This window comes from Opisthocomus hoazin, chromosome Z (assembly GCF_030867145.1).
Source record: "Opisthocomus hoazin isolate bOpiHoa1 chromosome Z, bOpiHoa1.hap1, whole genome shotgun sequence".
Lineage (NCBI taxonomy): Eukaryota > Metazoa > Chordata > Aves > Opisthocomiformes > Opisthocomidae > Opisthocomus > Opisthocomus hoazin.
The window spans coordinates 89862297-89889798 of NC_134454.1; the positions used below are offsets into that span (position 1 = coordinate 89862297).

The window sequence follows — 27502 nt, forward strand, 5'->3', positions numbered from 1 at the left end:
TAAGCTGTGCAGCCCAAAGAACAAAACTCTGCAGAAAAACTCTTTTTCTCACGGTAGTGGCGGTGCTGGTTTGAGCCATCACCAGTAACACAGCCCGGGGAAGGGCAGGAGCCGTTTGAAGAGCTCTCAGCGGCTCTCTGTGCTGGAAATCGGGACTGGGAGCGGGATCTGCAGCTGGATCGTCCTCCCGAGATCACGCAGGGTTGGTTATCTACAGCCACCCCAGTTCTGCAGGACATATGGACATCAAAATACAAAAAATAACGGCAGAGGCTTCCGATATGTTCAAGTAGGGTATGAAGTGCAAACTCCAGCCCTTGGTTCCTCACACGATGATGTGTTCTATCAACTTGCTTTATCAGTGCGATACCTCGGCGTTCCCCATCACATACAATCACAGAATCACAGGATGTTCGGGGTTGGAAGGAACCTTTGTGGGTCACCCAGCCCAACCCTCCTGCCCAAGCAGGGTCACCCACAGCAGGCTGCACAGCACCGCGTCCAGGCGGGGCTGGAATATCTCCAGAGAAGGAGACTCCACAGCCTCCCTGGGCAGCCTGGGCCAGGGCTCCGTCACCCTCAGAGGGAAGAAGTTCTTCCTCATCTTCAGCTGGAACTTCCTCTGCTTCAGTTTGTGCCCATTGCCCCTTGTCCTGTCGCTGGGCACCACTGGAAAGAGTTTGGCCCCATCCTCCTGACCCCCACCCTGCAGATATTTAGAGGCATTTCTAAGGTCCCCTCTCAGCCTTCTCTTCTCCAGGCTGAACAAGCCCAGGTCCCTCAGCCTCTCCTCGTAGGAGAGATGCTCCAGTCCCCTCCTCATCCTCGTAGCCCTGCGCTGGACTCTCTCCAGTAGCTCCTCATCTTTCTTGAAGTGGGGAGCCCAGCACTGGACACAGCACTGCAGATGGGGCCTCACCAGGGCAGTTTAGAGGGGAAGGAGAACCTCCCTGACCTGCTGCCCACACTCCTCTTGATGCACCCCAGGATCCCACTGGCCTTCTTGGCACCCAGGGCACGCTGCTGGCTCATGGTCAACCTGTCACCCACCAGGACACCCAGGTCCCTCTCCCCAGAGCTGCTCTCCAGCAGGTCAGCCCCAGCCTGTACTGGTGCCTGGGGTTGTTCCTCCCCAGGTGCAGGACCCTGCCCTTGCCCTTGTTGAACCTCATCAGGTTCCTCTCTGCCCAACTCTGCAGCCTGTCCAGGTCTCCCTGGATCCAGCACAGCCTTCTGGTGCATCCACCACTCCTCCCAGTTTGGTGCCATCAAAACTCGCAGGGCGAGGAAGGGCCATGGCTGGGGCAGGGGCTCCCCTCAGAGCTGCTCGGACCCTCGCTTCCCTCAGGAGCCCACACCCGCGCCTCGTTCCCGGCTGGCCCCGCCCCCCGCCCCGGGAGCGAGCGCCCACATCCGCGCCCCGCCCCCTGCTGGCCCCGCCCCGGGAGCGAGCGCCCATCTCGGCGACGCCGCCTCCCTCAGGCCAGCCCTGGCGCCGGGGCTCCCGCAGAGGGAGGGGCTCCGCGCCTCGCTCGTCCCCTCAGCGCCGGGCGGCAGCGAGGAAGGAGGCGCAGCGCTCCCGGAGGACAGGTCTGGGAACCGGGGGAGAGGAGAACGGGGAGGGGGGGGAAGCTCCGACCGTTCCTGCGGCCCGGCGAGGCGGGCTGGGCCAGGTCGGCGGCGGGGCGGCCCTGGGACTCGGTGGCTGAAAGGGGGGGGGGGAATGGAAACCGTGGGGGGGGGTTGGAAGCGCTTGGGGAAGGGGAGCACCGAGCGGGCTGGAGCGGGGCGGCCGGCGGGAATCCCACCCCCGACATGCACCCACTATCGCGACTGTAGTCTCACGACAGCGTTGCGGGGACGTGCAGAGGGGCTCTGTCTCTCCCCATTCCTGTCGCACCCTGCGTTTGGAGCTGGCGGAGGAACAGTGGCTGGGGGGAAGGGGGGGGGGGGGGGTGTAAAGCACCTGGGGAGCGATGCAGGTAAATGAGCGAGGAGCGTAAAGCATAAAATGGCTTTCTAACAAGGCCCTCTCCTTCCAGAATGTCCAAATGCAGGCACCCTGAAATAGTTCCTCCAGACGTGGTTTTTTTGCAGCGCGGGTTTCCGCTGTCGCTCCTCAATTTGGGCGGAGGAGCGAGATAAGAACGTGATATGAATTATGTGAAAAGATCGGCTGAGACGGACGCAGAATGCACGTTTCGCTTCAAAAACGAAAAAAAAAAAAAAAAGCTGGTTCAGAAATACCGTGTAATGCCAGTGTGTGGGTAACACTCCTTCATACCTATCAGATCAGGTTATTGTGGAGAAGCTTCCTTCGCGCGGTTCTATGCTCTTCGCAGGGATCGTGGAAGCAGATCTGGTCCTTAAGTTCGTAGCCAAGCGCATCTTCTGCGGAGCTGAACTGAAGCATCTTTGGTTTTTTTTTTGTGGCAGGAGGAGACAGGCAGGTACACAGAGCAGCGGAGAAATAGTCTGCCTCGTCTGTTATAAAAAGTAGCTCTGCGCCGTGGGCTGTAGGCAGGGAGAAAAGACAAAAAAATTGCCAAAGGTAAAATGAATTGCATATTTGCAGGCATATGGGGGGGGAAACCTGAGTCTCGGAGTTATGTTAATTCAAACCAGTGAGAGCGAGTGTGACTCCTCTTTCAGTTCTTTAATCAGACTTTGACTCGGAGGAGAAACAGTTTCCCCGTGCTGAAAAACTCCTCTCAACAAATCTGGTGGGTTTTGGCTGCGTGTGAAGTTCTCAAGATGGGGTGTTACCAGTAAATGCGCAAGAAGGCACTGTTGGCAGTTTTGCACGCGGCGTTGTTGGAAAGCTCTGTTAAAACATGGTGCTAGGGAAGTTGGAACAGCTGTGGAGAAAAGCGACAGCTCTCGCGGCGCGGTGCTTATTTTTTGCCTTCAAAGACACGGCGATAGATTGCAGCCTGCTAAAATGTGCGAACTGGGGAGCAGCAACACGCTCCCTTGGAGCGTGCCTAGGAACGGCAAAGGCTGACGTTATCACAACCTGGCCAGTACTGAAATCCGTGCTGTCACTGTTTAAAGCTGGCATAATAGCGTCTCAAAAAATACGCTGCCCTTGAGAACATGTCACAAAATACAGTTGTACACTGCTTACCTGTGTACCTGCAAGCCCCGCCTGCTGCAAGTCCCAGTTTGCATTTGCAAGAGCTGGGTAGTTGTTTGTTTTTTTTTTTTTTCCCGGGGAGAAGCTGTGCTTTTCTCACTGTTCGTGCATGGCAGCCTCAATTTTCCAAGCTGATTTTCCTGTTGGCACGTGTCGGGTGTTTGGTCTCAGAACTGCTGCAGAGGCGACTAAAAGTATGCGGTGCGCTGGTTCCCACCAAAGCTTTGCGTTTCCTCTTTCTTTCCCTGAGAAACAAAATAGCCAAGAGTAATTCAGCAAAGTCTGTGTTTTGCATTCTGTGTGTTGAAATGTGACGTGGGGAAGCAACGTGGTCAGTACCGTAACGCAGCAGGTCTGGGTTTGATTTGGGTGGCGTTGGGGAGAAGTTTGAGCCTGGTGATCACTCCTACCCCCCCTGCCAGCCCGAGGTGAGGTTGTTGGCCTGGGTGGAGGTACCCGTGTCCAGCCGGGGTGAAGAGTGGCCCTGTGCCTGCAGCCGAGTACTCCCTGCTGTGATACTCCTGAACTCTGCTCCAGTTAATGCAGCGTTGTGGAACGGCCAGATGGCATGGAAACAGGCAGTTTCTGTGATCTAAACCACAGCAGGTTGATCTGGCAGTGGGTAATTCTTTGGAATGACTGAGAGTGCATTAGGAGGAGTGTGGCCAGCAGGTTGAGGGAGGTTCTCCTTCCCCTCTGCTCTGCCCTGGGGAGGCCCCATCTGCAGTGCGGTGTCCAGTTCTGGGCTCCCCAGTTCAAGAAAGATGAGGAGCTACTGGAGAGAGCCCAGCGGAGGGCTACGAGGATGAGGAGGGGACTGGAGCATCTCTCCTAGGAGGAGAGGCTGAGGGAGCTGGGCTTGTTCAGCCTGGAGAAGAGAAGGCTGAGAGGGGACCTTAGAAATGCCTCTAAATATCTGCAGGGTGGGTGTCAGGAGGATGGGGCCAGACTCTTCTCAGTGGCGCCCAGCGACAGGACAAGGGGCAACGGGCACAAACTGAAGCAGAGGAAGCTCCAGCTGAAGATGAGGAAGAACTTCTTCCCTCTGAGGGTGACGGAGCCCTGGCCCAGGCTGCCCAGGGAGGCTGTGGAGTCTCCTTCTCTGGAGATATTCCAGCCCCGCCTGGACGCGGTGCTGTGCAGCCTGCTCTGGGTGACCCTGCTTGGGCAGGGGGTTGGGCTGGGTGACCCACAGAGGTCCCTGCCAGCCCTGAACATTCTGTGGTTCTGTTTCTCTGTAATCCTGAAATTTTGTATCGGGAAAGGAGCTTCGAGATGTAGGTTTCCTTTTGATTCTTGAAGAGCTGGCGAATTCCCATAGGTTGTAGGATGATGTGGGATCATTTTGGATGATAAAACTCCTTGCTAATCTTGCTGGTGGCAGCTCCTAATTCACACCTCATCCTCGCCCTCAAAACCTTTCATTTGCTTGTCTGCCCCTAAGCCCCATCGTCCCCTCCCGGCGCCATCGCTGTGGGACAGGCAGGGCTGGCATTAGCCGGGGCGGGGTGGGTACGGCTGTTTCTTGAGAGACAGGAGAAGAACCAGATACTATGAAAACTTAAGAGGTGCTGTTTCTGGTGTCTGCCCGCCACGAGATGAAGGCCATGGGTGCAGAGAGGGGAGAAGCACACTCTGGGAAGCTTTCTGGCGGCGGCATGGTCACAGGCATGAGCAACATCCCGGGAGGAGCATCACGGGGAGTGGAGAGGACGGGCGTGGGAAGACCTTTCTCCTCCCTGGTACAGCCACAGCTGGAAGAGGGAAATAACTGTGCTCTCTGCGGCTTTAGAAGGGGTTAAAACTTCTGGGATGACCAATTTGTGCCTGAGCAGTACAATAGACTTTAATTACAGAATCACAGAATGGTCGGGGTTGGAAGGGACCTCTGTGGGTCACCCAGTCCAACCCCCTGCCCAAGCAGGGTTACCCAGAGCAGGCTGCACAGCACCGCGTCCAGGCGGGGCTGGAATATCTCCAGAGAAGGAGACTCCACAGCCTCCCTGGGCAGCCTGGGCCAGGGCTCCGTCACCCTCAGAGGGAAGAAGTTCTTCCTCGTGTTCAGCTGGAGCTTCCTCTGCTTCAGTTTGTGCCCGTTGCCCCTTGTCCTGTCGCTGGGCACCACTGGAAAGAGTCTGGCCCCATCCTCCTGACCCCCACCCTGCAGATATTCAGAGGCATTTCTAAGGTCCCCTCTCAGCCTTCTCTTCTCCAGGCTGAACAAGCCCAGGTCCCTCAGCCTCTCCTCGTAGGAGAGATGCTCCAGTCCCCTCCTCATCCTCGTAGCCCTCCGCTGGACTCTCTCCAGTAGCTCCTCATCTTTCTTGAAGTGGGGAGCCCAGCACTGGACACAGCACTGCAGAAGGGGCCTCACTAGGGCAGAATAGAGGGGAAGGAGAACCTCCCTGACCTGCTGCCCGCACTCCTCTTAATGCACCCCGGGAATGCTCCAGTGTTCACAGAAGATTGTCTGCTGTAGAAAGAAGAAATGATTTACTATTTGAAAAGCAGCAATTTAAATGTATGATAGCCGTTAGCTTGTTAGAACTAATGACTTTCTGTCTCGAGGAACCTTCCTTATGATTTGTAGTCTTTGAAGAGCCATGATAAAAGGGATCGGATTATTTGACAAGCCAGCCCATTCTGATCACGGTTGTACATTTTTATTTGAACAGAAGGGTGCAGGGAGTGGAAATCCGCCTCACCGTGTGGCGGGAGGTGTGAGTATTGCAGCAGTTGTTTAAAGGGACACGCCAAGTATGAGAGCTTTCCGGGCCTATCCTAAGCGATATGGGACAGAGCGGTGTGCCAAAAATCTTCTTTACCTGTCTGACAGCAAAAAGGAGACTGCTTTGAGGATTGCAGAGGGGCTTTTGGTGAAGTGCCATCAAATGTGTTTCCCTGGAGAGCATTCCCTGGGATCAGGCGGGAGCTGAGCGTGCAAACGGCAGGGCCGGTCTCTGGCGCCTTGGGGTTTGCGAGAGCTGTGTAGGGCTGCGCTGCAGCCGCAGAAAAGCCTCCGTGTCTCTAGGTGAGCCCCTGCACAGGCCTGGGATACAGCGAAGCGAGTTTGCCACCCTGAGGGAGGCTGGGTGTTAAAGGAACTGAGAACCTAGCCCAGAGGTTTTGGGAAAAGCCGTGACGTGTAGAAATTCGGACCTGGCAAGGGTGCCGCCAGCCGATAGCTTAACTGTAATGGCAGCTTTGCTTTTTATTTACAGGTACGACGAGCTCCTTCGTCAGGTGTGGCTGAGGTCTCCCTGGCTGCAGTGTGAGCCCGGCAGAAGCCGTGGAGAGGGTCCCTTCCCCATGGTGGCTGTCCTCCTGCTCCGGAGGAGGCCGGCAGTGACAGGGAGCACTGTGTTGCGAAGTCGGGTCGGCAGCGTCCGTAGCGGGTATCCGTAACACGGCGGGCCCCGACAGGTGATTCCTTTCGGACAGCATCGCAGTGTAGTTCCTGCTGGCTGCAGCCTGGCAGGGATGTACAGGCCACTTGCACAGTGAGGCAAATGAACAAGTTCAAAGGAAGCTTGGAACTTCTTTTCTGGGAAGAGGATAGCTGTTAGAAGGACGGTCAGCTTGACGGGAATGGCGGCCGTGGCGTTTCAGAGCTGTAACGGGTGCTGTAGCCAGCAGTAGGCTCCGCTCGCTGCTTTCTGTCCATTCCCACACCGATACGGCTGGGTTTCCTTTTTTTTTTTTTGGCTCTTACTATGCAGGCAGCACAAAATAAACCTTCTCCTAGCCTTAATCTTGCTTCAGACGTTCCATCAGATACTTCACTATCAAGGTGCTCCAAAAGCCAGCTTTGGATTGATCCGGGGGCCAGTTAGAGAGCTAACGATGGCCCCTGGCTGGTCATGGTCAGCCCTGTGTTCCCCTGCTGCTTCCCAAAATATTTTTGGAAGGAGATTCGAAGGGATCCACAGTATGGAAACTGAGCTGTATTGGCTGACTGTAAACCAGCGTGGCCGTTTAGTGGAGCGGTGCTCTTTCATGCCATCGGAGGACGGCCCCAGGCATCGGGACGGGCTTTCCGAGCTGCGGAGCTGACTTCCCTCCCTCCACCCCCTTGCTCTTTACTCTGGTGATAACTGCTCGTTGCGCATCTTGATTCACGTATGCAGGAGGAAGGGGAGTGTTATAAAAAACATGAGTAGCTGGCAAACGTTCAGGTCTTTTAGATGCAGTCATCCGGTTTGGAGTCTTCATCAGCATATCAGGGTTCCTAAATTTAAATAGAGAGCTGGAAAAAAACAGTGTAACAGTCACGTGCTTGGTGGCAAAGGCTGGGCTTTGTCAGAGGAGTTGTGCAAAAGATTTATGATGAGTTTTGGATTCAAAACATGGATTTGATAAGGTCAGGGAGAGATGAAGTAGGGATAATAATACCATGCTTCTGCAGTTGAAAGGGAAGTCTAGCCCACTTCGTGCCTTTCAGATAACTATATTAGCTCATAAATTTTCATAGAATTTATTTTTTTTTTCCCTGACACGCAGACAGAGAAGTAACATAATGAATGGTAGCTCTCGCTTGCCTTCAAAAGAGCAGGAGAGACTTGGAAGGTTTGAACAGCGAGGCAGCAGGGAGCTACCCAGCTTCTCTCCTGGCATCTGCGGCGTCTGGGGCCGCGGCAGCGGGATGGGAAGTGGCCCTGCGTAGGGACAGCAGTCCCGATGCCCCCCTGCTCTCCCCTTCAGCCAGGGGTGCTGCCCTGGGCACGTCCAGTCCTTGTAGAAGTTTTGGACTCCGTCAAAGGGCGTTACATGATTTATGGATATTTTATAAGATTATTTTTTCAATGCGCCACTGAAACTTCCTTGTACTGGCTTTCTTCCTTATATACATTCCTCTAAATGTCATTAATGCCTCTGCTTGTTTTCCTTTTTGAAATGTGAATTAAAGGTTAGAGTATTTGCCATCTGTGTTATTTTACAGTGGCAGGATTCAGCTGCCTTTTGCAAAATCCCTTTCTGGCTTGTGTATTTTGCAGGTATTTTGTAAATCATCGTTATTTTCTGGTCAGTAGCGCAGTTATGTTTGTGTAGTCAATTGAGTGTGATAGACTGGATTACGTGCTAAATGCAGCCCTGCTGTGGCTTCCTCAACCCAGAACTAACTCCTGTGCTTGCCGAGCAGGTTTTTGAAATGGTGTAACGGAGGAGGAAGATATGTACGGTTGCTTGTGTTACAACCCGCCTCCTACTATGTGTTTGGCCTAGAGGAAAAAGGCACTGGGGAAGCGTCATGATAACAGCTTCTGGTAACAGCTGGGCGCGGTCCTTGTCTTTGCCTTTTTTTCTTTTTTGTACTGCATGTATTTTTCATCTCGATTCATAGTGAAAATGACTGAATGAGTCACCCTTCTCCCTTGCCCACACAAATGTAAATACGCGTTTGCTATGTGTGTATGCGGCGAGAGAGTTTTTAGGCAGCGACACCGCATCGGCTGGAAGGGAAGGGCTTCAGCACCACCTTTGCTCTTTGCGCACGAGTTCACAGAATCACAGAATCACAACATGGTCGGGGTTGGCAGGGCCCTCTGTGGGTCACCCAGCCCAACCCCCTGCCCAAGCAGGGTCACCCAGAACAGGCTGCACAGCACCGCGTCCAGGCGGGGCTGGAATATCTCCAGAGAAGGAGACTCCACAACCTCCCTGGGCAGCCTGGGCCAGGGCTCTGTCACCCTCAGAGGGAAGAAGTTCTTCCTCGGGTTCAGCTGGAGCTTCCTCTGCTCCAGTTTGTGCCCGTTGCCCCTTGTCCTGTCACTGGGCACCACTGGAAAGAGTCTGGCCCCATCCTCCTGACACCCACCCTGCAGATATTTAGAGGCATTTCTAAGGTCCCCTCTCAGCCTTCTCTTCTCCAGGCTGAACAAGCCCAGCTCCCTCAGCCTCTCCTCGCAGGGGAGATGTTCCAGTCCCCTCCTCATCCTCGTAGCCCTGCGCTGGACTCTCTCCAGTAGCTCCTCATCTTTCTTGAAGTGGGGAGCCCAGCGCTGGACAGAGTACTGCAGATGGGGCCTCACTAGGGCAGAATAGAGGGGAAGGAGAACCTCCCTCGACCTGCTGGCCACACTCTTCTTGATGCATCCCAGGACCCTGTTATCTCTCTTGGCAGCCAAGAGTTGGGGTGGCAGAGCACGCCGTGTGAGAAGGGACCCCGAAAGGTGTGAGTACGTGAATGGGAAACATGGGTGGACGTGGGTAGCTGAGAGCGTGCTGCTTGGTTTCTGCTGAATGCTACCCCTGGGCTGCGTGGTGATGTGAATGGGTTCGAGCTTTAGGCAGTGTCTGGTGTTCGCCCATCTATTTAGAAAGCGATATTTGGAGGTTTTACTGGTTTTGCTTGTGTGAGTGCTCACTGCGGGCTTCTCGTGAGTTGAAGGGCAGTTCAAAGTGGAAGTCCTGACGGCTCCTTCGCGAGGCACGTGTAGCAGTGAGGAGCGTGGTAACGAACCCTCCTCCTTGTTAACCCCGTGCTCAAATGGGTGAGAGCTGAAAGTCCGTGTATTTAAAGAGGAACTTCTAAAACGCCCTATGTTCTGTATACATTTCATTCTCTATTAAAAAGGGTATCCTGATTTACTAAAAGAGAGTAGGACGTGGCTGTGGCTTGCCAAGAGTCTTTTGCATGCTGAAGCCCGAAGCTGTCTGCGCTCAAATGCCGTCAGGCATCCGTGCCAGAAAGCATCCGTCTGGTCCTCGGGGGGTTTCCACTGTAAGGAAGAAAATGAGGAAAGATCATTTCTTTCACACTGCTGCCACGTTTGGTACGTATTGTTGCTCACCGCGCCTAGACGGAAATCATTGCCTGATTTTGAGCAGAGAAGCCAGCTTTAATTTCATCTCAGCGTAGCTCCAGTGAGTTGTTTGATTTCTGAGGGGAAAACATGTTTGGTTCATCGTGGGCCATTTGCATGGCAGCTGTAAGGCTCTGCTTTTTTGGCAGATGATTGCAGACAAATTACAGTGTGATGCTGGGATGACTGGATGGAGTTTTTTCTTACCTTTCCTACATCTTGTCTCGTTCTCCCACTCGGGAAGGACTTGTGAGGCTGCTTTCTGAGAATGCACTCTTAAATTTAATTCTCTCTCTGTTCCACTTTGCATTGCAGATGGTCCTGTATGTTCTCTCTGCCAGGGAAGAGGTGTGTAACATGACTCTGTTAATGGCTTTGATGTAAATAATTTGGTCGCCATAGGGTTCTCTCTTGGCTGCTCCATCGGCGAGAGACGTTGTCCCACAGCCAGAGAGTAAGAGGCTGTGGGGCTTTGAGGGCGACGGGGGTCTAGAGTTTAGTTCTGCACTGTACTATTGATGGCTGGGGTAGAGTTAACACCAATCAGAATCCTGAGGATGGAAAAAAAAAATGAAGTTCTGTGGTGTTCTGCAGAAGACCAGGGGAGGCTTTCTGTTCGTGTTGCAAAGCTTTGTGTTTCTGTTCAAAGGACATAGCTAAAGAACTTCAAAGACCAGCCACGTCCAGGTTGATCTTGGGATGTCTTTCTGCTGCAGCCTGAATGATTTCTTTAGGAGGACAGACAGAGCTAGAAAAAAATGCATTTCAAAACTCTCTTTGCGTAGTGACTCTGATTTCCAGCAGGAACCTGCTGCCATCAGTGTTTGTCATCTCCTAGAAGTGGCTCTTGACAGGAAACCTAGCAGGCAGCCCGTCCTCCCACAGATCAGCTTTGCCTGGCTCTCTGCTCTCTTCTTCGTCGGAAGTCTCCATACAGCTCTTTGTTTATCAGAAAGTTAATGGTAAACACAGAATGTTAGAGGTTGGAAGGTACCTCTGTGGGCCACCCAGTCCAACCCCCCTGCCGAAGCAGGGTCACCTACAGCAGGCTGCACAGGACCTTGTCCAGGCGGGTCTTGAATATCTCCAGAGAAGGAGAGCTCCACATCTGTAGAGTGCCTGGAGATGAGAACAGGTTGTCTTGGTGGTACCGTGCCAAACTTGGTCAATGCCCACCTGTCTCTCAGGTCCTATCCAAAGTATTTCTAAGCCGCGAGCTGGTATTGGGGTCATCACTCTGCATGCCACGCGTTGGTCATTGGTGCCCTTGTCACCTGCATCCACTTGCTGATCTTGAAGGGATCCAGGAGCGGGATCTCCAGAGTGGAATGATGCTGCCACCATCATTCTGGGGGATCCTGAGGTCATCTTCATGCTGTCCAGTACCTTTGCCTGTGCGTAGGAATCTCATACCATGACCCCGGCCATGATGGCTCATGCCATGCACTAAAGAGAGTTGAATGGGGTTGGTCTGTAGTTTTTTGGTACTCTTGGGTCTATCAGGATGTTGCTGGGCTCTTGGAACAGCATTGCATTTTGAGTGTCCAGTTTGTGTCAGCTGGTTCACTCTGTCCGGTTCTGGGCTCCCCACTTCAATAAAGATGAGGAGCTGCTGGAGAGAGTCCAGCGCAGGGCTATGAGGATGAGGAGGGGACTGGAGCATCTCTCCTACGAGGAGAGGCTGAGGGAGCTGGGCTTTTTCAGCCTGGAGAAGAGAAGGCTGAGAGGGGACCTTAGAAATGCTTACAAGTATCTGCAGGGTGGGTGTCAGGAGGATGGGGCCAGACTCTTTCCAGTGGTGCCCAGTGACAGGACAAGGGGCAACGGGCACAAACTGAAGCAGAGGAAGCTCCAGCTGAACCCGAGGAAGAACTTCTTCCCTCTGAGGGTGACGGAGCCCTGGAACAGGCTGCCCAGGGAGGCTGTGGAGTCTCCTTCTCTGGAGATATTCCAGCCCCACCTGGACGCGGTGCTGTGCAGCCTGCTGTGGGTGACCCTGCTTGGGCAGGGGGTTGGGCTGGGTGACCCACAGAGGTCCCTTCCAACCCCTACCATTCTGTGATTCTGTGATGACACGTCTAGGCACCAGAGGCTGTTGAAAAAAGGGAAGGCGGTGAAGGTGTTACTGGCGCTGGAGAAGTCGGACGCCGGCCCCGCTGCAGCAGTATCCAAGAGGAGCAGCCAAGTCTCCCAACGCCGACTGCGGTGGGGAGCGCAGAGCTTGCTCGCTCGGCTCAGGGTCTGCCGGGTCGAGTACGTGACGGTAGCTATGCCCCTGTGGTGTGCCTCTGGTACAGTCATCCCTGAGCTGGCCCTCAGGACAGCGCTGGGGTTTTTTTATTATTGTTTCTACATTTGAAAAAAGCAAAACAACCTTGGATGAATAGTAGTGGCGCTGATTTATTTTGCGGCAGAGGGAACAAATCTCTTGCTGGCCAGCTGCTGGTACAATATGTGCACTGTGATTTTTATATCCTGCACTTTCTAGAGCTATTGCTATTTATACAACATTTTTGGTTGCTCGACTTTTAACTAGTAGCGTGTCAAGGGAAGTAAAATCTTATTTTCTGGAGCTGACTTTTCTCTCATTGTGCACGTAACTTTTCCTTGATGATATTCCCATTAGCTACTTAATTGTTGAACTCCTTGCAACAACCCTCTCCGTTAATGAGAAAATATGTTGTCAGAAAATCCAGTAGATAGTCTGTTTGATTAGGAAAGTCTTTTCAAATTTAAAAATCTGCAAAATTTGAAATGTAGAAGTTTTAAAATTTTTCAGTCTTTTCCAGTTCTGAGAGGCTAAAAGTATGACTGACAGGCAGTGGTTTTAGGTTAGGTTCATCGGAATTTTAGCCTGCTTAATTTGCTTTTCCTGCACATGTAAACGTCTTGAGATGAAAAAAAGTTTCTGGATCGAAACCATTTTTCTGCAGAGTTTGTTCCCAGCCAAAAGTAACATTTTTCAAAAGCAATTTAGATGTCAGCAAATTGCCTTTCTCCCAGCTTTTAAGGAACGTGCTAGGAATGGAAGAAGAAAGCCAGACTTACAACTTTGCTCCTCGGCATCCCTTTCCGTGCGCTGGGGTGGATCTTCGGGAGCAGAGATCCGCGTTCCTTCGGAGAGAGCTGCCGACCGGTGCTGAGGCTGCTGCTTCGGGCAGAGGGGTTTTGACGGATGTGCCGAGGGCCGGAGCCCTCCTGCTTCCCACCTTTGGAGGTGCCGCATCTGGGGGGCTGCGCCGGGCGTTCCAGGCCGGGTGCGGTGGGATGTGCCGCGGTGCATTTCCTCTGTGCCGTGGGTGCGGAGCTGCAGAGCGAAGGCGCAGTGCCTGAGGAGTAGATTTGCCTCTCCCCGTGGGCTATAACTGAACGTCTTAAGGTGTGGTTGGTTTATGTCAGGCCATATCTGTCTACTGAGAAAATGTTCTCTGGAGTATCTGCTGACAAGTGCCAGATTTTAAATGTTCTCTCACACTGTAGGCAGAGAACGTTACATAGGGATGGAACGAAATAATCAATCCAGAAACACAGAATCACACAGAAAGTTCAGGGTTGGAAGGGCCCTCTGTGGGTCACCCAGCCCAACCCCCTGCCCAAGCAGGGTCACCCAGAGCAGGCTGCACAGCACCGCGTCCAGGCGGGGCTGGAATATCTCCAGAGAAGGAGACTCCACAGCCTCCCTGGGCAGCCTGGGCCAGGGCTCCGTCACCCTCAGAGGGAAGAAGTTCTTCCTCATGTTCAGATGGAACTTCCTCTGCTTCAGTTTGTAAACAAGATGCTACTTCTGGTCTAGATGGGAATGTTGTCTGCCAAGACAGACGGCGTTCTCCTTCCCCTCTACGCTGCCCTGGTGAGGCCCCATCGGGAGTACTGTGTCCAGTGCTGGGCTCCCCACTTCAAGAAAGATGAGGAGCTGCTGGGGAGAGTCCAGCGCAGGGCTACGAGGATGGTGAGGGGACTGGAGCATCTCTCCTACGAGGAGAGGCTGAGGGAGCTGGGCTTGTTCAGCCTGGAGAAGAGAAGGCTGAGAGGGGACCTTAGAAATGCCTCTAAATATCTGCAGGGTGGGTGTCAGGAGGACGGGGCCAGACTCTTTCCAGTGGTGCCCAGCAACAGGACAAGGGGCAACGGGCACAAACTGAAGCAGAGGAAGCTCCAGCTGAACCCGAGGAAGAACTTCTTCCCTCTGAGGGTGACGGAGCCCTGGCCCAGGCTGCCCAGGGAGGCTGTGGAGTCTCCTTCTCTGGAGATATTCAAGACCCACCTGGACGCGGTGCTGTGCCCCCTGCTGTGGGTGACCCTGCTTGGGCAGGGGGTTGGGCTGGGTGACCCACAGAGGTCCCTGCCAACCCCGACCAGTCTGTGATTCTGTGAAGAAAGCAGAAAAGTGTTTTTTAAATCAGGCTCTGTCTAGATGCACAGCCTGGAAGAATGGCATCAAAGGCTCCCACTTACCATCCTCTGGCTGCTGGCCATGCTGGCAGAGAGGGTTGGGAGGGACGGTCCGGAGGCCTGTCTGGGTTTTTGTAAAGCTTCATTGGTACCATCAGATTGGAGACACAGCACGGGCGTCAGAACTGGAGGGTGAGATTGCTTTGGTTGAGTGGAGGATTGGCTTTGGTCTGTACGGGTGCTTGCGGGTTGACTGAGCCCCGCGGGACGGACGGCGGGGAGACCTTGCTGGTTCTGGCTGCAGATGCTCTGAGCTGGAGACACGCTCGCGGCAAAATGACTTGCCATCACTGGTATACTACAAGTGCAGCCCCATTTAGATGCTGTCAGGGTGGTGAGGGCTTGAAAGTTAAGTTCCCGGGAACAGGGATGTTTTTTGAGGGTCGTCATGGAAAATCGTGGATTGAGTTGCGTTGTTTTAGCCGTGCAAGGCTTTCGCGTTGAAGCCCAGGGGTGTTTCTTTTCAGCAGCTCAATATATCGAGCCATTTAAAATTAGCATTGAATAAAGTATATTGCACTTTTATTAAAAAGCCTTGTTAATAACCTCATAATGGAAAATGCTGAAGTGTTTTTCAGATTTTTGCTAGAAGAAATTCTCTTGAAATGTAGTTTCTTCCCTTTAAGAAACCCAGACCTCCTCCACTGAAGAACCTTGCTTTGTTTCAGATGTGGTGTATGATTTTTCTACTCCAGTTGTACGTACCGTTTAAGTTAACATTTGTCATGAACCATTCAGAATTTTCAAATCCAGTTAATTAGACACGCTTAAAAGCACGCTTAGATGTTTATCTAATAGTAATTATTAGCAATCAGTAGTCATTTTAACTCTTTCATTCGAAAGGAAAGGAAAATCTTAATGCTCAAATTTCCCGTGGAACAGGAACTTGGCTTGCTGCACTGCCGCGTTTTGGCAGCGGTTGGAGAGCGCTGGCGGCGTGACGGCAGCGGATCGGTCTGGCCTGCGAAACTCTCCCCGCACCCAGGTTTCTGTGAAGCGCGCTCCTCCCGTCTCCATCACGTAGCTGGTCCAGGAGAGGAGAACTGCTTGGTGGCTTCAGGTTAAAAGCTGAAGGACTAAAACCCCTTTTGTCCAACCGATGACTGTTTTACCTGGCTGCGCGGTACGGAGGAGGAGGAGGAGGAGAGCGAAGGCAGAGCGGTGTTGCCAAAGCTGCGGGGACCCGGGGTGACGGCCTTGGCTCGCGCCGGGCTGGGAGAGGCTGCCGCCCCTGGGCAGCCCCAAACGGGCAGGAACTTCTGGAAAAGCAGCCGGTGCCGGGAACAGGAGGGCCAACTGCCTTCTCCTGACACGCTGACAAAACCAGGATTTTAATCATCCTCGTCTGCTGTATATTTTGCTCAACGATTACAGGTTTGGTGAATTCTGAATATTCTGCTTCGCACGCTTGCGTAGCAAGGAGGTGCTGGATTTCGGCTCCCAGAAAACACGGGTATCTGGGAGCAGCACCTAATCCCAGGTTAATGCTTTGTATTTCCAGTCAAGCTTTTGGGGGAGAATAATCTCCCAAAATACCTTTCTTTTTCTGATTTGTTGAATGAAATGCCTAAAGAACAGTTTATGTCATTGATCAGGAATACTTTGATTTTGATAATCCTCGGACTTCTGGGGAGAAATCGCACTTGCTCAGTGGAGCCTTGTGGTAAACTTGGGATGTTCTGGAAAAGATTAAAGGCGTGGAATTAATTTCTGTGAACGTGCTATGTCGGTGCTCCGGCCTTCCCCTCTCCAGCACAGACCAAAGGCAGTGCGAGGCAGAGCAGCGCTGTCGGAGCAGGGGCATTTTTCTCCGGATTCGTTAAAACTTTATCATCGGAAGATGAATTTCTCAAAAGCTTGTCCCGCCTCGCTGGGTGGCTCTGTGTCTGTCAAAGGTATAAGCTCGTACAAAGAAACTGCTCAGTACGCAGCTGGCCTTTTTATCCTTCAAGCTGTTGAAATGCAGGATAATCAAACGGGCTTAGTTCGCTGTTTTAGTCAAAGCAGGTCAGTACTTGCTAATTTAAATGCTCGGAAAGGTAGGTTTTATTCTTATGGAAATTAAGGTCTTGTACTGAGACAAGCAGTAGTTTTTGTGAATGGGATGTGGCCCAGGGTCTCCTGCTCTGATACCGCAGTAATTAGTTTCAGCATAGAGATCCGAATGGAACGGCTGTTCATAAGGATTAACAAGATATTGGAAATAAGAGAAGGCTTAAATTATGCTGAGAACAAGGCAAGAGAGGATGTAAACGAGGTGGTGTTTCATATGATTCCAGTTTTCTCATCGTCAGGGTGTTTCATACATAGGAATAAATACTTTGTAGGTCTGTTTCACAGAGTCACAGAATCCCGGCGTGGTCGGGGTTGGCAGGGACCTCTGTGGGTCACCCAGCCCAACCCCCTGCCCAAGCAGGGTCACCCACAGCAGGCTGCACAGGACCTTGTCCAGGCGGGGCTGGAATATCTCCAGAGAAGGAGACTCCACAGCCTCCCTGGGCAGCCTGGGCCAGGGCTCCGTCACCCTCAGAGAGAAGAAGTTCTTCCTCACGTTCAGCTGGAGCTTCCTTTGCTTCAGTTTGTGCCCGTTGCCCCTTGTCCTGTCACTGGGCACCACTGGAAAGAGTCTGGCCCCGTCCTCCTGACACCCACCCTGCAGATATTCAGAGGCATTTCTAAGGTCCCCTCTCAGCCTTCTCTTCTCCAGGCTGAAGAAGCCCAGCTCCCTCAGCCTCTCCTCGTAGGAGAGATGCTCCAGTCCCCTCCTCATCCTCGTAGCCCTGCGCTGGACTCTCTCCAGTAGCTCCTCATCTTTCTTGAAGTGGGGAGCCCAGCAGTGGACACAGTACTGCAGATGGGGCCTCACCAGGGCAGTGTAGAGGGGAAGGAGAACCTCCCTCGACCTGCTGGCCACACTCTTCTTGATGCACCCCAGGATCTCTTTGGCTTCCTTGGCACCCAGGGCACACTGCTGGCTCATGGTCAACCTGTCGTCCCCCAGCACACCCAGGTCCCTCTCCACAGAGCTGCTCTCCAGCAGGTCCGCCCCAGCCTGTACTGGTGCCTGGGGTTGTTCCTCCCCAGGTGCAGGACCCTGCCCTTGCCCTTGTTGAACCTCATCAGGTTCCTCTGCACCCAACCCTCCAGCCTGTCCAGGTCTCGCTGAATGGCAGCACAGCCTGCCGGTGTATCCACCACTCCTCCCAGTTTGGTGTCATCAGCAGTTTCTTGCATAGTTGCCCTTTCTTTCTCCTGTAGAGGTTCATAGCAAATATGAAGAGAGTCAATATGGTAATGGGAGCTTTAGGTTTAGGGTAATGCAGCACTCCCCTTGAACTTGAAAGAATATAAAACCTGCCGGGGAAGCAGTCCGGTTGGAGAAGGGGTGCTCCTGCTCTGGGTGAAGGCTGGGCCAGGCTGGGAAGGAGTTTCACAAAGGTGCTCTGCTCAGGCTGGGTGTCCATGGCGTGGCTCTTGCAGGAGGCTGTGCCCTGCTTCGGATGATGTTTTTCCTCTTTCTGCAAATTTATGTTACTTTCTGACATGTCCATTTGTTATACAAGGGCTGAATGAGGTAGGCTTTGCTGCTCTTGTTCACTGCTGTGTATGGAAAAGAGCCTGCTGGTGCTGTCGAGGTGGGTAAGCTGTCCGTGGCTTTCTCCGGCCGTCGGCGCTCTCCTTTTACCAAGAGTGGCCCTGGGATAGCTGCTTACTCTGCTTTTTTAATTAGTTCTGTTGGGGGGGGAAGTAGTTCTTTCAAGATAAAAACACATAGCCCTGATAGTGTCATTCTGGTTAGAGCTTGAGCCCTGAGAATGCTCTGTGCCCTGTCCGGGTTTCCTTTTCACGCCTGCTTCTGCACTACGCTTTCTCTTCAAACTCAAATAAAATAGTTTGAGCAGAAGGGTTTAGCCCTGGGTTTCCTACCTGTGTTCATTATAGGTCTTACTGATATCCTCAGAACAAAAACAATCTTGCTGTCCCAATCTGTATCATTCTAAGCTTCAATTTTATTTGTTTAGAAAAGTGTTAAGTTGTATTATCTCCTGCCACCTGCCCTGAAATTGAGAGTTTCGCTGCTGCTTTGCATTAGTGTTTTTCAAAATACACACAGATAACTTTCAACCCTGAGCACAGGCAGCAGCGTTTCAAGGAACAAAAATAGAAATGAGGCAAAACCAAACAGAAAGTGAGTTTTGTTATCATTAAATCAATTTTTTTTTTTTCCCTCTTTACGTAGGTTCCTAAAAATTAGCACTATGACTGATGGAGACTATGATTATCTGATCAAACTCCTGGCCCTTGGAGACTCTGGGGTTGGAAAAACAACGTTCCTGTACAGATACACCGATAACAAATTTAATCCCAAATTCATCACGACAGTAGGGATAGATTTTCGGGAAAAACGAGTGGTAAGTAGTCTCATGCAAATGATACCGCCTTCTTTTTTCTTGATTCGTTTCTGCTGAGAACAGATTTTAGGTAACGTGTACTGCCTCTTACTGCGGGGTGTAGCATGTGTTGCTGGTGCTTTTCCTGGTCTAGTTCCTGGCTTAAGCAAGTCATGATTAGGAACTGGATAAAGGGGAAAGATGCCTTTATCCTTATCCCAGTGTTGGATTGTTTACTGCTCATTAATATAAAAGGATGTTTTCCCCTCTACACTGCCCTAGTGAGGCCCCATCTGCAGTACTGTGTCCAGTTCTGGGCTCCCCAGTTCAAGAAGGATGAGGAGCTGCTGGAGAGAGTCCAGCAGAGGGCTACGAGGATGAGGAGGGGACTGGAGCATCTCTCCTACGAGGAGAGGCTGAGGGAGCTGGGCTTGTTCAGCCTGGAGAAGAGAAGGCTGAGAGGGGACCTTAGAAATGCCTACAAATATCTGCAGGGGGGGGGTCAGGAGGACGGGGCCAGACTCTTTGCAGTGGTGCCCAGCGACAGGACAAGGGGCAACAGGCACAAACTGAAGCAGAGGAAGTTCCGTCTGAACGTGAGGAAGAACTTCTTCCCTCTGAGGGTGACGGAGCCCTGGCCCAGGCTGCCCAGGGAGGCTGTGGAGTCTCCTTCTCTGGAGATATTCCAGACCCACCTGGACGCGGTGCTGTGCAGCCTGCTCTGGGTGACCCTGCTTGGGCAGGGGGTTGGGCGGGGTGACCCACAGAGGTCCCTGCCAACCCCGACCATTCTGTGATTCCAAGAGCGGGTTTCCGTAGTGCTCGTGAATGAGGAGTGGTTGTGACTAGAAATAACTCTGGCCCCCAAACTCATAAAGAGAAAAGATGGATAGTTACAGAAGCACAGAAGTTTCAGCTTACTTCCAGATCAGGGAGTAAACCGGCGAAGGCACACGAAGCGGTTCCGCGAGCTGGACCCCGTGGCTCCGCTGAGTCTCGGCCAGCAGCAAGGCTGGAGGCTGAGCGTGCCGAGCCTGGCATCAGGAATCCTCCTAGGTGAGGATCGACGTGCTGCTCCGTGCAAGGTGTGCGAGCCTGCTCTGCCATGCGTTTGTTTCCTGATGTTAAATGGAAGAGGAGAGTCTTCTGTAGTGTCATTCAGATGCTTTTTGTGAGTATGAGAGCACGCTCACTTTGCTTTAATTTAACGTGACTAATGTTTCTGCTCACAGATCCTGACAGCTGATACAGCCTAAATTCAGCTTTCTAATAGGAATCCCTCTAACTTGCTTGAACTGTAAAACCATAATAAATACCAGATATTAGATCCTGGGCAATTCGTTTAGTAATTTCCTTAATAAAAAGAAATATAAATATTTGCCCAGTTGAAAGATGGAGACCCCTTTAAATTTGATTCTTTTGAACTTCATGTTTTAAGCTCCTGTTATTTCACTGGAATACCTTGGAAAAATGGGCATCGCTCCCGCGTTCTTCCCTGGCAGCTTTTTCATGACTGCCAGTATTTTGCTGGAGTGTGTCCGGAGAAGGGCAGCGAAGCTGGTGAAGGGTCTGGAGAGCAAGTCTTATGAGGAGCGGCTGAGGGAGCTGGGCTTGTTTAGTCTGGAGAAGACCTGAAAGGAGATTGTAGCGAGGCGGGTGTCGGTCTCTTCTCCCAAGTAACTAGCAATAGGACAAGAGGAAATGGCCTCAAGTTGCATCAGGGGAGATTTAGATTGGATACTAGGAAAAATTTCTGTACTGAGAGAGTGGTCAGGCATTGGACCAGGCTGCCCAAGGAGGTGGTGGAGTCACCATCCCTGGAGGGGTTCAAAAATGTGTAGATGTGGCACTTGGGGACATGGTTTAGCAGGCATGGAGGTGTTGGGGTGATGGTTGGACTTGATGATCTTAGAGGTCTTTTCCAACCTTAATGATTCTCTGATTCGATTTGTGGCTGCTGTGCCGAGTTCAGTTTTGCCTTGGTGGCAGGGACATGCAGGCTCTGCCTGGAAGATGGGGGTTCAGAGGTCCCCTGAATAAAAGAACCGTGGATCTGGATTCTGTCTGAAATTTCTCATAATCAGCGCTACGCAAGTTCAGGCTGGTTAAGCGTGATGCTCAGGTCGGAGTGGAGCCTGGCTCCTTCTCTGCACTGTGGGATTGCGCTGCTGTAACAAGAGTAAAATATTAAAAACAGAGTTTTATTGCAAGGAAATGTCTGAACGTGCAAATTGCCAGAATACTCTTTCCCTGACTGGTCAGACGCTCATTAATGCGTTTTGAACATGGGTGCTGGAGTCTTTCCAGGAGGTTGAACTTTTCTGGTAAAGGTTGCAGACAGATTTCTTCCGTAATTTTGCATGACCGTACATTTTGGGGTAAGATAGTTTAGAAGTGTGGGAGAAACTACACCCTGCATGAAATTACCAGCTTTGAAACGTCTTGAAGGTCCATCTAATAAATTGTCTTCTAAGAGATAGACCCAAAAGGTTAAATACATTTTTCTGTTCTGTAAAAGCCCTATTAAAAAATGACCTGGTAAGACTCCTTGCTTATCATGTGAAATATTACAGGAACATGCTCCTGCAAACCAGTTGAACTCACAAACGTGGTGCAGTGGATCCATTGATTCTTTTCTGGTTTTCAGATCAGGCCCCTGCCAGAAAGGAAAGGCAGGCACGTTGCTGTCAGAAGTTACCTGTTGAAGGGAGAACAGTTGAACCAAGTCCATACAATCACAGAATAGTCTGGGCTGGAATGGACCTCCAGAGGTCGTCTCGTCCAAGCCCCAATTAATATTAACTTGGCTGTGCAGGAGAACGAAACGCTGTATTTTACAGCCCAGGGAGGGCAGGTGAGGAAGTGTTCCGCTTCCCCGGGTAAGGTCAGTGCAGCCTCTGGGTACAGACACGTCCAGAAAGCCCATATTCTCTTGATCCAAATACAAAGGCAATATTTGCCTGCTTGTAAAATTGATGAGAGCCTGCTAAACTACCTCAGATAACAAAACCGGCTCATACTTATTTTATCCCTCTGTCTTTTACTGTGACAGCTAATTTACACGCCGTTTCTGTTTAATAAAGAGTTGAGCCCCAGCAAAAGGTCACAGTGATTTCTCTAAGCACTGTGAGTTTGCAGTTGCAGTTAGTAAGGAAGTCATTAATGTCCAACAGAAGTTAATGAAGAAAAAATAGCTTTTTATAACAGTGGTTAATCCTGTCACCCAGCTGTAAATTTTGTAAGAACAGCAATGAAACAGAACACAGACAGCTTGCTCAGCACAGTGCTAAGCCAAGTTTTAAAGAACTGAGATCTAATTTGCAGCACTAAATATGACCAAATTATCTTTAAAGTGCAGCTTTCATAGACGTTTCATGTGGCTCCTGGGTTTTTAAATATGATTATAAGCAGCCCTCTGAAGTGGCTTTTAGAGGTAAGAGTCAGCTTTTACTGAAGGACTGAACTTCTTAACTTATGGCTTGCACAAAATAAGAACGGCCTGTGACCCACGCGATGGATTTCCGTGTGAGCTGTACTGATTTGACTCTCTCGTTAGGTGTACAACAGCAGAGGACCAAATGGATCTCCAGGAAAAGCCTTCAAAGTACATCTCCAGCTCTGGGACACCGCCGGGCAGGAAAGGTAACAGACTTCAGCTCATTGAAACGCAGTTCTGAGTTTTTCACATTTCTGGGTAAACCATTAGTCCATTCAGGTGAAAAACAGCAGAAATGCTCATATTTTAGGACAAGAAAAATGTCTTCCAGAAATAAAGTTTTTTTCTGATGCCGCTTCAGTGCGGTGATCAGAGGGTCTCGGAAAACAGGACTGGAAGAGCTGAAGGTGGTCTGCTCCCTGCCTTGGCACACGTGGGTTATTGGTTCATTGGTTAGATTTTTTGGTTGGTTTTGTTTGTTTTGGCTTCATAATACGTTCCTAAATCTCCTCTGGAAAATACTATATAGCTCTGTTCTTGCATTTCACGTTTTTTTCTGGTAGGTTGGATGGTAAGGTGTGTTTTGATGGAGGTGCACAACTTATGGGGCTGCATTGGCTCACAGGTCTCCATCAGACTGGGGGAAGCGGTTATTCCCCTTAATGCAGCTCTTCTGAGGCCACATCTGGAGTACCGTTTCCATTCTTCCATCCCATCTGTGGGATACTTTGTGCTGATGAACTCAGGCTAATTGCTGTCTTCATCTACCCAGTGGCGAGAAGACAGAGCCAGACTCTTCTCAGCCTCGCAGCCAAAGGGCAAGAGGCAGCGGTCACAAGCAGCAGCAAGGATATTCCAGTTAGGTAGAAGGGCACAAGTGTTGAACCCTGGAGCAGGTTGCTCTCAGGGGCCACAGTGTGTGTTCTCGCAGGTGTTCACAACTCAGGTGGACAAGGTGCTGAGCAGACTGATGCCTTCCTGACGTCCTCTCCAGTTTACGTGCCCCAGGCTTGCTCAGACATTTCCGTGATGAGCAAGCTTTCTGTTCTGTGCTGCCCCAGGCTGGTTCCAGCCTCTCCCACCAGCAGTATGCAAGTGTGATGGAGAGTTCTAGTTCAAGTCTTACCAGTGCTGAGTACCATGGAACAGTTGCTTCTCATCTTACTTTTATGGTTTTGCTTGTGTTTGCCTTCTTTGCAGCAGCATACCGGGGTTGACAGATGAAGTTCATGACTGACCAGAATCCTCCTTTGCAGAAGGATTCTTTTATCTAACCAGTGGTTCCCCACCTTCTGCATGCACACTTATTTGTTTTTCCAAAGCCCTTCTTGACTTGTCACTATGAAATTTCATCCTGTTATTTTTTTAAAGGGAGAAGTGTGCATACTGCTTTCTTAAGCTTCCCCTGGCTAGTTGTGCACACTGGTTTTCGCTGTCATAAATTACATGAGGTCGCCCTCAGTGTGACTCCCGATGTCTGTCAACAAGGGGAGAAAAACGCAGCTCACGCCTATTTGCTGGGTTATAGGGGCTGGAGCGCAGCGGGCTGAAGTGTTTGTCCAGGGGGGAGGAAGGAAAGTCATCATGAGGCAGATTTCAGGGAGTGAACAGAGCAAATACTATGTGGGAGGGGTTGCTGCCGGATGGAAAGCCAGAAGCAAGCTGAAATTTTGTGTCTGCATCTCTACCCCTTACTCTCAAACACTTTTTGCACATGCACCTCTGCAGGAGATGAAACATTTTGAGGCTACTTATTTTTTTTTTTTCTTGAAAACAAACCCTAAAAGTAGTGTCAGGTATCTGACGTGTTTCTATGGAGAGCTTTTGTTTTCACAGAATCACACAGAATCACAGAATAGTAGGGGTTGGAAGGGACCTCTGTGGGTCACCCAGTCCAACCCTCCTGCCGAAGCAGGGTCACCCAGAGCAGGCTGCACAGGACCTTGTCCAGGCAGGTCTTGAATATTTCCAGAGAAGGAGACTCCACAAAGTTTTCATTTTCTTGGCTGTGTGTCATAAAATATCACTTGCTGTTTCTGGTGCCGCTAGTTTGTGTGAGATTATATCGTGCTGTTTTGTGGTTTGATAGATTCCTCCCGTATACGAAACACCAAAATGCCATTTCATGGTTTTCCAGCGCGCTCTGAATGTTTTAATATTATTTGGACTTTCTTCGTGTTTCTGATTTGAATAGGCTTGTGACCTTTTGGTGGCAAACAGAGGTGCATTTCATGGTTTGTGGTTTCGTCCAGCCTTGCGGGAAGCCTGTGACCCGTGTCCCTTGTGAACGCACGCTGACGCGGGCCTGCTCACCGAGTGCATGTGTGCCTAGAGCTCTGCAGGGGAAGGTTACCTCTTCCTTTCCACTGAGCTTCACAGCAGAGAGTCACAAGCCATGTAAACAGCCGCCTGCTCTTCCTTGGTTTTCTTGAACATTGACCGTGTAGAGTCGTGCACATCCCTCGACGAAGTGCGTGCAGTCTTGGTGGTGAATCTGTCACTGGGATCTGTGACACACTAAACGCTTCGGTATCTTTTTTGCTTCTAACCAGCCCTTCTGTCTCGCTCTCGGTTAAATCAGGCGGAATTTGAGCTAATAGATTAGTCACTGACAATGTTTATATTCTCACCTATAAGCTTCCTCTGGTAAATTACTAACACACTGATTAATAAATGTTGACTGGTGTGATGCATCATAGCTAAAAGGAAAGTCAAGGATTTTTTTGCTGGTGACAAGTGGTGTCCCTCAGGGGTCAGTACTGGGCCCAGTCTTGTTTAACTTCTTCATCAACGACCTGGATGAAGAGTTAGAATGTACCCTCAGCAAGTTTGCTGATGACACCAAACTGGGAGGTGTGGTAGATACACCGGCAGGCTGTGCTGCCATTCAGCGTGACCTGGACAGGCTGGAGAGCTGGGCAGAGAGGAACCTGATGAGGTTCAACAAGGGCAAGTGCAGGGTCCTGCACCTGGGGAGGAACAACCTCATGCACCAGTACAGGCTTGGGGTGGACCTGCTGGAGAGCAGCTCTGTGGAGAGGGACCTGGGTGTCCTGGTGGACGACAGGTTAACCATGAGCCAGCAGTGTGCCCTGGCTGCCCAGAAAGCCAATGGGATCCTGGGGTGCATCAAGAAGAGTGTGGCCAGCAGGACGAGGGAGGTTCTCCTTCCCCTCTACACTGCCCTGGTGAGGCCTCATCTGCAGTACTGTGTCCAGTTCTGGGCTCCCCACTTCAAGAAAGATGAGGAGCTACTGGAGAGAGTCCAGCGGAGGGCTACGAGGATGAGGAGGGGACTGGAGCATCTCCCCTACGAGGAAAGGCTGAGGGAGCTGGGCTTGTTCAGCCTGGAGGAGAGAAGGCTGCGAGGGGACCTTATAAATGCCTACAAATATCTGCAGGGTGGGTGTCAGGAGGATGGGGCCAGACTCTTTCCAGTGGTGCCCAGTGACAGGACAAGGGGCAATGGGCACAAACGGAAGCAGAGGAAGTTCCAGCTGAAGATGAGGAAGAACTTCTTCCCTCTGAGGGTGATGGAGCCCTGGCCCAGGCTGCCCGGGGAGGCTGTGGAGTCTCCTTCTCTGGAGATATTCAAGACCCGCCTGGACGCGGTCCTGTGCAGCCTGCTCTGGGTGACCCTGCTTGGGCAGGGGGTTGGGCTGGGTGACCCACAGAGGTCCCTTCCAACCCCTACTATTCTGTGATTCTGTGATTCTGTGATTTTGCTTTGTTTTTACTTCCAAGGGAATGTATGTCTGCTGAATCTTGCAGACTCTTCAGCTTTCGAGATATATTTAAATAGAATTTTTGTAGAAGCAATTCAGAAAAGCTTTATCTCTTTTTCCTTTGCTCAGTTCAGGCTTGCCAGGAAAGAATCACAGAATCACAGCTTACCTTAGAGACCGCTTTGTATTAATAAAGCTATGTTGTCTTTTTTCTTCCACCTGCAGATTTCGAAGTCTCACCACAGCGTTTTTCAGAGATGCTATGGGCTTCTTACTGATGTTTGATCTCACCAGTCAACAGAGCTTCTTAAATGTCAGAAATTGGATGAGTAAGTCGAACCGTAGAGCTTGCATTTATCACTTGACTTGAAGCTTTCTTGTGTATTTTAGGCTTCTTGTGAGCTGGAAAATGCTCAAAGCAAGTAGCTATGTCTAAGGCAGGCTAAGTGGGGTACTTGCAGCCTGCAATTTGGGGTGAAAGCTTCGTCAAATTAGAAAGATACAAGCCCTTTTTTTTTTTTTGCACAAAAGACCATTTTGGGCATAATCGTGATAATCTTGTTTGGATTCGGTGTAATTTGAATAAATCTGTTGCCTCTTGAAAATTCATGGCATTTGGCACTTCGCTGGCCATACCCCGTATTTCAGGTATGCAGGAGCTTGGAAACTGTATTTCGGGTATCGCTGTTATCTTTATTGTTTTGTGTTTTCTATTTTTAAAGCAGAATGTGGTTCCTTCTTCTCTGCTTTGAGGTTTAAACTAAAATTAAGGTTGGGCTTTGAGGATGTGGTTTGAAAGCACATAGTGTTTGCTGTTGGTTTTCCTTCAGACAACACCTAGACTAGAAGTGAAACAAAGGTTAAATTCTTAAAGTTTGTTTTTAATTGAGGATGTTTAGAATGCTGGAAGGACCGAGGCCAGTATATTTCCAGCTGGCAGTTTTCCAGCAAACAAGCCGAAAGGGGGATAATGTGAGAACCCAGAGAGCTCTGTGAAAACAGCTTCATCTTCTTCAGAGATTCCTTCCTCCCACTAAACAATCCCTGTGGACACAATCTTCCACTGCTTACCAAGCCCAGTCTCTAATTTCTTCTGTGTATACTGCACCTTTTCGAGTCAGTCCCCTCAGGATTGAGGCAAGTATAAGCAAATGGCTTTGTACAATTACTTACAAGGGGTGAGGCTGCGGACAGTACTGGTGCCTGGATGTTCAAATGGGTAAAACTGGATTTAAACCATGGAGTACACGCAAGAGAAAAACACACTTGAGGATTTTGTCCTAAACTTCTGAAGAGCTGCGTGTGGGGGATGTTGTTTGTACGTCCACAACGTCCTTAGGAGTCTTGTAGAATAAAAGCTCTGGCTGGTGGAGGTTCTCCTCTGCTAAAGCACTGTGTTTAGTGCACCTCATTGCACTAAAGTTTTGTTGTATGTTGGTAAAATGAATACTGGAAATAATTTTCTAGTACCATTTCTACTTCCTATTTTGAAAAATTCCCTTAAGCAAATAAATGTACAACAAGGAAATGTGTTTGGCATGAAGTGGTTGGCTGGTTAG

At 50.8% G+C, this 27502-nt stretch overlaps 1 protein-coding gene across 1 annotated transcript in view; it reads left to right on the top strand.

Annotated features, from left to right (window-relative positions):
* Window positions 1–1473: 1473 nt before the first annotated feature.
* Window positions 1474–27502, top strand: part of LOC142358842 (ras-related protein Rab-27B) — a 35786-nt gene continuing 9757 nt past the window's right edge. The window contains exons 1-4 of the mRNA XM_075411029.1: window positions 1474–1590; window positions 18632–18803; window positions 22339–22424; window positions 26169–26272. Of these exons, the coding sequence (XP_075267144.1) occupies window positions 18651–18803; window positions 22339–22424; window positions 26169–26272 (343 nt within the window). The 5' untranslated portion in view covers window positions 1474–1590; window positions 18632–18650. The remainder of the gene's footprint in view (window positions 1591–18631; window positions 18804–22338; window positions 22425–26168; window positions 26273–27502) is intronic.